Source organism: Rana temporaria, chromosome 4, assembly GCF_905171775.1.
Source record: "Rana temporaria chromosome 4, aRanTem1.1, whole genome shotgun sequence".
Taxonomy (NCBI): domain Eukaryota; kingdom Metazoa; phylum Chordata; class Amphibia; order Anura; family Ranidae; genus Rana; species Rana temporaria.
The window spans coordinates 372,568,984-372,584,091 of NC_053492.1; the positions used below are offsets into that span (position 1 = coordinate 372,568,984).

The following is a 15,108-nucleotide window of genomic DNA, read 5'->3' on the forward strand; positions in this document are numbered from 1 at the left end:
CACTCGTGGACATCGATGGAGAGATAAGGGGCTCAGGTAAGTATTAGGGGATGCTGGGGCGGCTGCTACACACAGAAGGTTTTTTATCTCGACTGCATGAAGATAAAAAAACCTTCTGCCTTTACAACCCCCTTACGTGCAAGTAATTGGCTGGATGCAATCAAATCTTTGTTTCCGGTTGCCTGAAATTAAACTTCCACCTATTTATACAGTATGTTACCTAAGCAAACATAATAATGCAATCTTCCACTTCTGACTTGGTTCTAGTGGTACAAGTTCCAGAGCAGTCCTCTGTATTGTTTCTTTACTATTTGAAGAGCTAATGGCTGACAATGTGCATGTCAGGTGCTGGTAGATAACTGAGATAGGCCTTCTGGGCAATGCTAATACCCAACAAAAAACTGTGCGATTGCCATTACCATAGCAGAAGGAGTAATCATTTACAGGCCTGTCACAGAAATCCATGAAGCCTGTTCTGCTTTTGGTGGTGGTAAATTGCTTTTATACACAAATACGTATTATATATATATATATATATATATATATATATATATATATATATATATATATACACACACACACACATACATACATACATACATACATACATACACACACACACAGACATGCGCTGTATACATTTATTGCAGGACTGCCAGTAGTGTCTAACTATTCCATTTACATGAGCACAACTGGTGACCAGCAGAACCAATGTATAGCTAGTTCTCAAACCTAGGTCATCAAATACAATTTTCTAACCAATACATTGGATATCTTCTTGGCTTTTCTGACTTAACCCCAAAATACTGATGTGGAAATAATATCTGCACTAATCCCACAATAAGCTATTGGAGCATTTGTTAAGATACATCATCTGCTTACCGCTTATCAATACACTAACAATCTGCAAGAGCAACCACTTTGTTAAAAAATATCTTGTAACCCATCTGGCCCTGTATCTAGTAGCAAATGTTGCACTATTAACAGCTAACAACTAGACAGGGAAAAAAAATGTTTTTTAACCAGTTAGATCAGTCCTTCTGAAACTTTTCAACACAGAGGAACCCTTGAAATAACTTCTCGTTCTCAGGGAACCCCTACTAAAATGGACTACATATACTGTATAACACATGATACATATGTGTGATGGTCATTGAGAGGAATGCTCCTTATATTCGTTGTTCAATGGGAAGAATGCCCCTTACATTATTAAAACAGTGAGAAGAATGCCTCTTACATTCATTGGGATCAATTAACCCCTTCTAGCTAGCTAAAAAGATCAGGGGTGTCCGTGGGAACTTATCTGAGAGGGAAAAATTGGTCATTGCTCAAGGAAACTAACAACCTCTGGAGTAACCTTAGGGTTCTAAGGAACCCTGGTCGAGAAACACTGGGTTAGATATTTAAAGATAATGGGAAAATTCCTTTTCAGACATAATGCTCAGCTACCAAAAGCATAATATATTGAACAATTTCATTAACTAATAGTTATTTTTTTATTTTTTTAATGATCGTGGATTTTTCAATCTATTGAAATCATGTTGACTTGAATACTGCATTGGTTTTTGCGTCTTGAAATATCACTACCCAATATCACTAACCTCACATTAATAATAAAGAGGAAGTAAACCCTCTGAAGAAAAAATAAATAAAAAATACACCCTGCAATACAAAAGCATAATGAGCTAGTATGCATAACATACTAGGTCATTATGAATTACTTACCTGAGATCGAAGCCCCCCGCAGCGCTCCTCGTTCCCCTCCTCCGTCGCCGCCATCTCTCTTCTGTGTATCGTGGCTCCGGCGCTGTGACTGGCCGGAGCCGCGATTATGTCACTCCTTCACATGCGCGCAGCCGCTGGCGGTGACGGCATGAGTCCATTCATTAACGGAACGCTCAGTGTGCCTGCGCCGTTGTCTAAGGCGCGCATGTGCCGTAGACATCGGTGCTGTATTTTTCCAAATATCTCCTAAACCGTGCAGGTTATGGACATATTTCTGGCACCTACAGGTAAGCCTTAATCTAGGCTTACCTGTAGGTCAAAGTGGTCTGTAAGGGTTTACAACCATTTTAAGTTTCAGTGAGGTACCCATTGGCATGAACAGGTAAAGAAGCTGTTAGATGAAAAAAAATAACACTTCTGTGGAATAGTGATGGATTAAAATAAATGAAACAGGCTTTGAAGTGGATGCAATTCCAAATGCATAAACAAAAAAAAAAAAGTAAAGTACCCTCAGGAATTCAGTGCAGAATTGTCAGCTCACTACAGGACTTTACAAGCTCCCTGGATTTCTGACAGTCAGAGATTTTTTTTTACAGTTATTGAACAGACATATTAAAACCTTTTCAACTATTTAACAAATCAAAAGTGAGCAAATAAGAGTATAATGGTAGAGTTTACACACACACACACTTTAAATGTCCATGTGAATAACTCATCGATGTAAATTGAACCTATTAAAAAAAAAAAAAAGAGTTTATGTCTCTTAAGAGCTTTGAGAAATTCTCAAAGAATTTAAACTTTCAAAGCTAATAAAACTAAGACAGGGCAATAAAAAAAGAAGATAAACATTTTAAATAACATACATTACTTATATTATTTGGCTTTATCTGTGCAAATATTCATTGTATCCAAATGTTTCCCCAACAATCTACTTGGAACAGCTCTTGGAATGGTATGCAGTCATCAGAGAACTATGGCTGGCTAAAGTTATTGACACGTCTATGGAATGATTTTTTTTTTGACTTGGCATTCTACATAATTACAGTAGCACAAGGCAAATTTAAAATGTAAGCACTTCCAGAACTTGTATGTGATGAGCATAGCCCACTGGGCACCGTTTATACTTCCTGATCTTGGACATGATGAAAATAGCACTCTGGGCACTGCTCACACTTCCAGATACTGTATGTGATAAACATGGCACATTAAGCACGGTCCATAGTTCCATAACTTGCAAGTGATGAACAGATCACTCTGGCAATGCTTATAATTTCAGACATTGTATGTAAGAAACATAGCACACTGAACACGGCTCATATCTGCAGATCTTGTATGTGATGAACATAGCACACTGAACACAGCTCATACCTGCAGATCTTGTATGTGATGAACATAGCACACTGAACACGGCTCATACCTGCAGATCTTGTATGTGATGAACATAGTACACTGAACACGGCTCATATCTGCAGATCTTGTATGTGATGAACAAAGCACACTGAACACGGCTCATACCTGCAGATCTTGTATTTAAAAATAGCACATTGGGTACCGCCGATACTTTCAGAACGTGTACTGTATGCAATGGACATGACACACTGGTCACGGCTCATACTTGCAGAACTTGTATGCGATGAACATAGCACACTTGGTGCCACTCATACTTCCAGAGCTTATATGTGGGGAACATAGCACACTGGGTACCACCAAGTATACTTGCAGAAACTGTATGTTATGAACAAAGCACACTGGGCTATTCTTACATTTCCATTACTTATACATGATGAACATAACACAATGGGTACCACTTATACTTCCAAAATGTGATGAACATACAGTAGCACACTGGGCACTGCTCATACTTTCAGTACTTATACGCGATGAACATGGCACACTGCTCATACTTTCAGTACTTATACGCGATGAACATGGCACACTGGGCACTGCTCATACTTTTAGTACATATACGCGATGAACATGGCACACTGGGCACTGCTCATACTTTCAGTACTTATACGTGATGAACATGGCACACTGGGCACTGCTCATACTTTCAGTACTTATACGCGATGAACATGGCACACTGGGCACTGCTCATACTTTCAGTACTTCTACGTGATGAACATGGCACACTGGGCACTGCTCATACTTTCAGTACTTATACGTGATGAACATAGCACACTGGGCACTGCTCATACTTTCAGTACTTATACGCGATGAACATGGCACACTGCTCATACTTTCAGTACTTATACGTGATGAACATGGCACACTGGGCACTGCTCATACTTTTAGTACTTATACGCGATGAACATGGCACATTGGGCACTGCTCATACTTTTAGTACATATACGCGATGAACATGGCACACTGGGCACTGCTCATACTTTCAGTACTTATACGTGATGAACATAGCACACTGGGCACTGCTCATACTTTCAGTACTTATACGTGATGAACATGGCACACTGGGCACTGCTCATACTTTCAGTACTTATACGTGATGAACATGGCACACTGGGCACTGCTCATACTTTCAGTACTTATACGTGATGAACATGGCACACTGGGCACTGCTCATACTTTCAGTACTTATACGCGATGAACATGGCACAATGGGCACTGCTCATACTTTTAGTACTTATATGTGATGAACATAGCACACTGGGTACCATTTCATGCTTTCAGAACTTGTATGTGAATTAAAGACCAAGCTACTCACAAAATAGCTGACCTTGCTAGCTGCCTGGTAATAACATATCTGCAAGAAAGGTGGAGTTACATTACGTATCTGAAAATCAAACTGTTACATGCTCCATCAATCAACAGCTTTCTTGCCCTCAGGTGCTAGAGCTAATTTAAAATACAGTGGCTAAAAATAGAAGCACGTTATGAAGAAAATGAGTGATCTGAACCTCCGACACCATACAAACTGGTACTGGAATGCACAGGTCATCATTCTTAAAGCTCATGATCCAATTACTTAATTGCAAGTCCATACTAGCTAATCAATTCATCCATTTTATGCAATACCAAGGAAAGATGAAGGTCTAGCTTTAACTGATTGGATTTTCCACTTACAGCAGACAAGACCTGAAATGAGCGAGAAATGAAAGATGCCTCTTCATGTCACTGAGATCTCAAACATCATTACAATGCCTATTAACTCAGACTCATCACTTTGGTATCTTGAGTTGCATAAACTACTGGTTTATGTTAACATATGACATGGCCCTAATCAAGAGCATATCTATATACACACAGTGTATAGAATTTCATCAGAATGAATTAGACATACAACCAATTCTCACTAGCTCGAGTGCTTTATTTGAAAAAAATGCAGAGTTTAATAGGGACTCAATTTTCCCCACCCCTGGCCAACCTTTAGAAGTGGAGGTGCGACAAACTCCACATCTCTGTAGATGAAACCCCATTTTCAAACAATATCGTCTAGTATCCGCTCTAAATTATACTCTACTGATGGAATGGGAAGGGCAAATGTCAGTCTCTTTGCAGTTCCAGAACCATCATTATTCTAATAATTCAAATTTATTACACCGTCAGTTTTTAGATGTTACTTTTACAGGCCCATAATGATGACCATCAGGTATCTACAAAAAAAAAAAACACCTATGCAACCAGGGCTGTGGAGTCGGTAGATAAATGTTCCGACTCCGACTCCTCAGTTTTATGTACTTCCGACTCCGACTCCTCTGTATTAATATGCGAATGTATTTTATACATTCCTTGAGGGAAAGAAACGCAACCTACCACAGGACTACTGGCTGGGAAGCCAACAGTCTACTGCAGGGGTCTCAAACTCAAATTACCTGAGGGCCACAAGACAAGTTTCCATATCCCATGGGGGGCCGCATGCAAACTTTCAAACTTCAAAAACAGTACTGGTGTCAGCGAACGCATTATTAACCCTGACCACTACACTGCACACTGACCACTACACTACACACTGACCACTCACCATCAGGGTACAGCACATCAGGGCACAGGGCACAGCACACATGAGTGCACAGCGCACATCAGGGTACAAAGCCCAGCACATCAGGGTACAAAGCCCAGCACATCAGGGTACAGGGCACATCAGAGCACAGCACATAAGGGTACAGCACAACAGGCCACATCAGGGTGCACGGCACATTAGGGCAGGGCATATCAGGACAGGGCACATGGCACAGTGCTGGACATGGCACATCAGGGCATAGCACATCTGGACAGGGCACATGGCACATCAGGGTACAGGGCACATGAAACAGCACATCAGGGTACAAAGCCCAGCACATCAGGGTACATGGGGCACATCAGGGTACATGGGGCACATGGCACATCAGGGTACATGGGCCACATCAGGGTACATGGGGCACAATCAGAGCACATCAGGGCACATGGGGCATATCAGGGCACATGGGGCACATACGAGCACACCAGGGCACATGAGAGCATATCAGGGCACAATCAGGGAACATGGGGCACACCAGGGAACATGGGGCACATGAGAGCACATCAGGGCACAGCACATCAGGACAGGGCACATGGCACATCAGGGTACAGGACATGGCACATCAGGGCACAGCACATCAGGACAGGGCACATGGCACATCAGGGTACAGGGCACATGAAACAGCACATCAGGGTACAAAGCCCAGCACATCAGGGTACCCCATGTACCCTGATGTGCTGGGCTTTGTACCCTGATGTGCTGTTTCATGTGCCCTGATGTGCCATGTGCCCTGATGTGCTGGGCTTTGTACCCTGATGTGCTGTTTCATGTGCCCTGTACCCTGATGTGCCATGTGCCCTGATGTGCTACTCCCCGGCAGCCCCCCTCTCTTCTCGTCCATCTCAGATGATGTCACAAGCAAATGGGGATGGACGAGAAGAGAGATGGGGCCGCCGGGGAGTAGCAGTGTGACATGAGAGACAAGTGAACTTATGACAGACGCTTCCGGCGCTACTCTTCATGCGATCTACACTTCCGCGGGACACGCCCTGCCTGCGGGCCATTTAAAACCGGTCCGCGGGCCGCAAATGGCCCGCGGGCCGGTACTTTGAGACCCCTGGTCTACTGTATTGCACAGTTTAAGCAAAAGACAGACACAATGAAAACAAAGTTTTTTTATTCTAAAACATGATTTTCCTAGGAGAATCCCATAGTCATGTTTAAAGTTTAAGCTAACAATCGGAGTATGACAGCAGTTTTTCTAATGGTTTACAGCTTCAGTCTTGAACTATTGGCCCTCCATTCCCTTCACTTATACAAGTGTCTCACTCTCTAGTCCTGCAAAAAACATATTTATTTAATCCCTTATCAGTGAGAGGCTAGGTTACACATGGACGCTGCGTTCCCTGTAAAAGCAGAACACAACACTATGGAAAGTATAAGTATTGCAGCTCCTAATTGTGCGTTGCGTGCCATATAGTGAAGCACATGAAAAGCATGCTTCTTCACGGTCACTTAACCTGTTAGTTTTGCGGTTACGTGAGGCACTGCATGCATTGGTCTTTATTCTTACAGTAGAGAAGTCATTAATTATAACTTTTTGTGAATTGGGACATTTAAACTTGCTTTTTTTTTTTTTATTCCAATCTAAATTTAGTAGGAGTCGGAGTCGGTGCATTGTTTGCCGACTCCGACTCCAGGTACCCAAAATTTCCCCCGACTCCGACTCCTCGACTCCGACTCCACAGCCCTGTATGCAACATTCTGTATTGTTAGTGTTGTTTTGAGACCCTCTAATGTAGGGGTCTCCAATCTTTCTAAACAAAGGGCCAGTTTACTGTCCTTCAGATTTTAGGGGGCTAGACTGAACAGTGGCAGTAAATAATGCCCCATCTTTAGTATTGGGGGAAATAGCGCCCCATCGTTGGTGTCAGTAGGGGGGGGGATAGTGCCCCATCATTGGTGTCAGGCGGGGAGGGGGGATAGTGCCCCATCGTTGGTGTCAGGCGGGGGGGAAATGGTGGCCAAATATTGTTGTTGGTGAATTATGCCCAATTGTCAGTGTCAGGGATATTGCCTCAGGGGCCAGATAAAGGCAAGCAAACAGGCCATATCCAGGCCCACAGGCTTCCAAACCAGGGCAGTTCCTGAAGGACAATCTGTGCAAGTTGGCTGAATTGTTTGAAAAGTTTTATTTTTACAGACTAGATTACAAGATGGGGCATTTAGATCTAGTTAACTGAGGCTCACCCATGCTAGAGCTACACTCACTGGCCAATTTTATAGGTACACCTGTTCAATTGCTTGGTAACACACGTTGCTAATCAGCCAATCACATGGCAGCAACTCAGTTCATATGTACCTGCTGTACCATCTACTTGTATGAAAAAGTATCCTCTTTGTATTGCTTCCTTTGTATGCAATCCCTGGTGCTGACCATGCTAGGCACAGGAGCACATTGTTGTCAAGTCTCTAGCTATGCTGGATTTCAGTCTGCTCTCCTCCAATAATCAGATTTGTCTTGACAACCCGCCCCCCCCCTCCCCGTACGGCTACTCACTCGTAAGACTAGTGTCCAGCTGTTTCTCCTCCCCTACCTCTCTGAGCTCCTTATGCAGCTGAAAACAGAGAATATGTAAACTTTATAAACAAAAGGGGGGGGGGGGAATTGGTATTTAAAGTTTTTTTATATCCATACACATTTTGGTTTTAAACTGAATAGGTTGTTTTACAAGGTGAGGGTTTACATATATTTTAAAGCTGAATACTTGCTGGGCAGACTACTCTACTTTGACAGGTTTCTTTTCTTCAATTTGTACACATCAGCTCCATGTAGATTCTCCTCTTCCAGACAGATCTGGTCTGTGTTCAGTTGACATGCTGTCGGAAAATTGCTGCAGGCTCCTCCACTGCACCGAACAGAATTCTCAGGGAAGAAGCAATACTTTGTAGGATGTCTGGTATGGATTTTATTTTTTAATCAGACCCCCCATCCTCTAATGATATTTAATTTCCTTTTTTCATTCTGTTCTCAAACATAGTAATATGTGTTACACTATTGGGATTAATGAATTAATTGTACCACGTCCTATAGATCAGGAAATCTAAATCTGGAAAGACAAGGAGGCACTAAGGACTTTCATGGTACAACTAAACTCACAACACTAAATTATTGTTAAAATCATAGTATTTATTACACCATTTGTGTTAAAACACCATTTCACATTATTGTCTGTCAGTAACAATGGACAAAACACATGAAATATTAAAACATCTGTATTACCCTTTAAATACTGGATATTGTAGTAAAGTATCCTCCCAACCAGTGGCGACCCATCAATAAAGGGGCGCATGGATTGCGCCCCCCTAATCCATGTTCCCGGCCCCTAATCTACATGTTTTTTTTTTCCTTAACCACATGATTAGAGTTTGAGGCTATATTTGCCTTTTAAAAAAAAGGGAGGGCTTGGGGTGCACAGCACTGCACCCTGAGCCCACCCAGTTGTGTGACAATAGCAAAATATTATGTGCGACCGTCTTCCTGATTCTCCTCCTGGCCAATCAGGAAGCGGGTCTTAAGACCAGATTGGGCGAGAGGAGTGGCGACCGTATTGGCTGGAGGAGGAGCAGACACATGGTGAAGCCAGTGGAGGAGACACAGGGTGAAGCTGCCGAGGAGGAAACACAGGGAGGGGCCAAAGCTGCCTGCTACCTAGAAGAGGTAAGTGTAGGACTGGTGGGGGGGTGACGATGGGGGGATGGCGAGGGGGGGGGGTGGCTGGTTTGACCACCTTCCCAAAAATGGAGCACCAGCCGCCACTGCTCCAAACTATAGGGAATCTATGTTAGCGCGCACGCATGCTCATATATATAAAAATAACGTCTGTTACTATTTTCTGTGTACCATTACAATGTTTATTGTTCTGCAGATTACAATCCCCTCTACTAAAACTCCTGAAGAAGCACATGTCGAGTGAAAAACTGGATTCCTACCAACAGATTCCCTATGGTTGGGAGGATACTTTACAATATCCAGTATTTAAAGGGGAATACAGTTGTTTTTGTGTGTTTTGTCAATTGTTACTGACAAATATGTTAAATTATGTTTTAAACACAAATAGTGTAATAAACAAAAAAATTAAAACAATAATTTAGTGATGCAAGCTCGGTTGTACCATGAAAGTCTTGAGTGCCTCACCATCTTTCCAAATTTCGATTTCTTGTCGTCAAACTTGGTGTCTATTGCTAAGGAAAAATGTATCTATAGACCATTTTAAAACTAGGAGAATGCACCTGTGCATGCTCCTAGCTCTGACAGTTCATCACTAAGAGTCGGAGATCTCCCATTAACGATTAGGCCCCTTTCACACAGGCTTTCCGATCAGATCCGCCTGACGGTTTTTTTAGGCGGACCTGATCGAGCACTCCATTTGGGCCTATGGAGCGGTGGATGTCATCGGTGACAAGTCCACTGATACCCATTGCTGTCTGATCCGATCATGTCTGAAATCCAAATGGATGGAGACCCTATTTTCCATCCATCTGGCAGATCGAATGGGATTCAATGACAGGTGGTCCCGTTTTCATCCGATCTCCCTATAGAGGAGAGCAGGGCTCTGACAGGTCCATCTCAACACATTGACCAGAGACGGACCTGTCAACCGCCTGCTCAGCAGGGATCAATGGATCGATCCCCCCTGCTGAGCAAAGCGGAGTCTGCCAGGCGGATCGCCTGTGTGAGAGAGCCCTTAGGATGTTTCCTGATGATGTGATTACCATGAGATTCAATTAGGTGATCATAAAAGGCTTTGTTTACAAAAAAATTATCTAAAAAAAATTGTTGTATTTAAAATAATGTTAAAAAAGGGGAATTTTTTTTATGTTGGCGTAAAATTATTTTATTTGCATTTACCTCTGCTTTAGATCATCACTAAGGCCCGTTGCACACTGGGGCGTTTTTCATGAGGTACAGCGCTAAAAATAGCGCTGCTATACCGCATGAAAATTCATGCCCTGTAGTGTTCAATGTGAAAGCCCGAAGGCTTTCACATTGAAGCGGTGCGCTAGCAGGAGTGCACCAAAAGTCCTGCTAGCCGCATCTTTACCGCGATATAGGAGCGGTGTTGTTCACCGCTTCTATACCGCGCCTTCCCATTAAAATCAATGGGAAAGCGCGGTAATACCGCCCGCAACGTTGCGGGCGGTATTAACCCTTTTTCGGCCGCTAGCGGGGGTTAAAACCTCACCGCTAGCGCCCGAATATTGCGGTAAATACGACGGTATAGCCGCGCTACAAATAGCGCGGCTATACCGTCACTGCGGCTGCACGCCTCAGTGTGAAAGCAGCCTAACTCTTGCCAGTGGCGATATGCCCAGCTAGTGGTGATCTAAAGAAAAGCCGTTTCCTTAAATGAGCAAAGGAAAAAAATACAAATTTACCCCTTTTTTTTATATTTCTTAATCCAGTGTACCAAATAAAAAAATCTTTGTGTCTTAAGAAAATGAAAAAATTTATTAGGTAGACAAATTTGTTGACAAATTAGCTGATACATAGTAACACATACATAATTTGGCCTTGGCATCTAGGTTACAATGACTTGTCTAAGCTTTAGGGAGCTAAAAAGTCAATTTCTTCTCTAAGAATTGTGAATGTTATGACAGAAGATATGTATGTATTTCATTGGTGATTTATGAGCAAGGAGTCCTATAGCTATCACAGTTAAAGTCTTTTTCTGCCCTGAGGCATTGACCATCAACTTGAGCACATGAGCCATTGACGAGGGTACAGTCAGCCTGCCCATAGATGGTTCAAATCTTGATTATTGCCATGGACTATAGACTTGTATACAACCAGCATGTTGGATTTTTACATGTGATTATTGCTAGAGCCGCTAGAAATAATCACTCTGCTCTTCCAGCAGACACGGCTCCCTGTGCCCCCCACCAGGAGAACACAATAGCTCCGTGGGACTGTGACTGTGTTGATGGGAGAATCAAGCAACTTTCTTTCTTGCAGCCCTATGCAATTACTGCATCATCTATGGCCTACCTTACTCAATGTGCTGTACACGGTTTAGTCATGTTCTAGGCTGCCCTCTTGACAACTTACAAGAAGGATGTGGGATTCATTTTTTTGCATCTCCCATTTCATCCATCTCAAAGTACCTTAATTTCAAAACCACTCCACCATTGTAAAAGCCTTTGAATGTGATAGGTACATTTATTAGGACTTTGCACATTTACACCGATCAGTCACAATATGACCACTGACAGGTTAAGTTAATAAAACGGATTATCTAGTTTTAGCCTAGGTTCGCATTGGAGCGATTTGACATGTCAAATCTCATGCCAAATTAGCGGCAATTGCCGGAAATGGCACTGTCTGAATCAGTGCAACGCCACATTTGCGGCACTGCACTGATTCCCAAATGTAGTTTGTTCCACCTTTGCGACTTTGGGTGCGATTTTTATAGACATTTGTGCAGCAACCCGCAAAGATGTCTCTGAAATCGCCTCCCGAAGTTGGGACTGACATACAGGAATGAAGCTAAACTGAGCACAATTTCATTCCCACTGTCAGTGTGAACCTGGGTACAATGGCATCTGAAAGTCATTGGGATATATCAGACAGCAAGTAAACCTGTTGTCCCTGAAGTTGATGTGTTGAAAGCAGGAAAAAAAAAAAAAAAAAAAAAGAATCATTTGAGGAACACAATAATGCGTTTGAGATATCGACTTGGCCTCCAAATTCTTAAACCAACCCAGCATCCGTGGGATGTGCTGGAAAAATAAGTTTGATTCATGGAGGCCCCACTTCATAACTTACAGGACTTAAATGATCTGCTACTCATGGCTTCGTACCAGATACCACAGCAAACCTTCAGTGGTCTAGTGGCATCTGACAGGAGTCACTTTGGGCAGGGGGCCCGTGGAACCCAGAATCCCCTGGGGAGGTTGAGAAACCATTGTTTCAGCTCCCCAGGCACATCCCATGTCTAAGTCACCCTGTGGTCTAGTGGCATCCTTCCTCAATGGGTCAGGGCTGGTTTGGTGTCAAAAGTGGCTGTTCTGGCAGCATAACTGGGACCTACTCAATAATACAGTAGGTGGGTGGTCATAAAGTTATGGCTGATCATTGTATAGGGCAGTGAATGACATTCCATAAACAATCATTGCAGAAGAATAAATCACTAATTCAAATACATGCACCAGGAAGACACTCCTAATAGTAAATGTTTGGTGAAAGTCTCATTCACTGCTTTATGACTACTGTATACACCTACGTGTTATTATGTAGTCGTTTTATTTTCCAACACATAGAGTCTTAATGCAACTCCTATGACAAAAGGTAGTGTATAGTGAAGCGTCGTAATAAAAAATCACACAACTGAACCCAAATATATGAAAGTCTGAGACTGATCCAGGCTTAGAAAAGGTTTACTATACCTTTCTCTTTCAGTAAAAGTGTTGCTTCCTTTTTATCTCTCCAGTGCTCTGTACTGGCATAGCTGAGCAACAGCCATACCCCTCATCACAAGTGTCCTCACATGGTTGAGGTGCAGACACCAGTTACTGGTGCTGATCACTGAGAGCTCTGGGTCTAACTCTGATGAATAGACAGTCATATTTAGACACGCTACACAACTTCTTTAACAGGAAAGCGGAGGCAAGACTATACAAATAGAAGCAGCGCAGTGTCTATCTGACTCAATAGCTGTGTAACTGGCTTTAAAGAGGCCCTAAAACACTGAAGGTTTTTTACCTGCATGCATTCTATGCATGACGCTAAAAAACCTTCTGTGTGCAGTCTCCCCAAGCCCCCCATAATACTTACCTGAGCTTGATCTAGATCCAGCAATGTGCACAAGAGCAGCTGTTCTCTCCCTCCTCATTTGCTCAGACATAGCAGCAGAGGCCATTGGCTGTCAATCACAACTATTGAGGAGAGACGAGGAGGCGAGGATGATCCCCCATTCTGTGTGCCCATGGGCACACAGAGTGGGGCTTGGGCGTGAGCCAGCACAAGTGCCCCAATAGCAAGCAGCTTGCTATGGGGGCACTCAGCAGGGGGGAGGAGCCCACAACGCCGGCTGGGCACCTGAAAAAAGGAAGACTGGGGCTGCCCTGTGCAAAACCATTGCACAGAGCAGGTAAGTAAAACAGGTTTGTTATTTTCTTTTAAAATCCTTTAGCATCACTTTCAAGCCAGCCCTGTATCCTTATACCATGCCAAAACACACACCCAAGAAATATACTTAGGTTAATGTTCTTTTTTTCTCACTCTTATAAAACCTTGTAGTTAAAGCGGTGGCTATCTGGGCTTACCTGCTGGGCTTGATACCGCTGTTGAGCTTGTGACAGGTACTGACCCTGTGGCTGCGAATAATGAGGCTGCGACTGTTGGCTGTAATATGGCTGTTGGCCTTGTTGGCAGTAGCCTTGCTGACCATACTGAGGTGGCATCTGTAAGAGACAAGCAAAGTATAGAGGAGTCAGTGGGGTGGGCTGAATCCATTATCAGGTCTTGAAGATGTTTCCAACCACAATATCCAACTATAGGTTACTACAGATATCAGCCACGTTGGAGTTTTTTTCATCTGGTGTTGTAAGTGTCCAAATGCTTTCCACAGCACTTTGTGCATGTAGCAGCAATTGTGTAACCTGCAATTCTAAAGGTCTGGGGGTTAAAAAAGTTAGGCCTCATGCACTTGGGACATTATAAACATGGCAGCAGCTTTAGCTGTAGAGGGCCACGGCAACGTGAGTTTTCCCGCATTTTTTTTTGCAAAACTATACCGCCATAAAAGCTTATGGCTCAAAAACACTATGCAGAATAGCAGAGTTTTTTTAGCGTTCAAGCATTTTTCCAGCTAAACAACTCTTCAAACACACTAGTTCAGTTTTTTTTTTCCCAGCTAGATGTCCCTGCCAAAAAAACGCTGATAAAAGCCTGTGTGCATGGATATGAAGCACAACATGATAGGGAGTTTGGTGGCTCCAGAACAAAATGTCTGAAGCCAAAACAGCAGCTGAAAAAACATCCAGAGTGCATGAGGCCTTGCAGTTAAAAAAAAATATATAAAAAAAAAAAAAAAAAAAAAAAAAATTATTGACACAGGTCCCTATCTTACACCTTAAAACTCAATTTCATCTGGACTGATGCAACATGGAGACTGAGATCACATGTGGACATACCGTGACACCCCACTGCACCTCAGTCTCCCGACACCCAATAACTTTCACCAAAAGATTACTACTACTACCTGCAAATCCCTCCTACCTGATAACATAATTGACTCATCTACAGACTATGCCTGTACTCAGAACAACCGCTGAGCTGACCCATTATTGATACCCGCACCACCAGAAACTCACTAGGCTTTGGCCATACACATAATTTTAGCTGCTCTGAGTAAATCTAAAGCCAG

The 15,108-nt window shown here is 42.9% G+C and overlaps 1 protein-coding gene across 9 annotated transcripts in view; it reads right to left on the bottom strand.

Annotated features, from left to right (window-relative positions):
* ARID1B (AT-rich interaction domain 1B) overlaps window positions 1-15,108 on the bottom strand; it is a 497,144-nt gene that overhangs the window by 365,344 nt on the left and 116,692 nt on the right. For 7 of the 9 annotated variants that reach the window (XM_040350967.1, XM_040350966.1, XM_040350969.1 and 4 more), the window contains exon 3: window positions 14,006-14,143. The exons of the other annotated variants lie outside the window; for them this stretch is intronic. In XM_040350967.1, coding sequence (XP_040206901.1) covers window positions 14,006-14,143 — 138 coding nt within the window. The remainder of the gene's footprint in view (window positions 1-14,005; window positions 14,144-15,108) is intronic. 9 annotated transcript variants of the gene reach the window in all.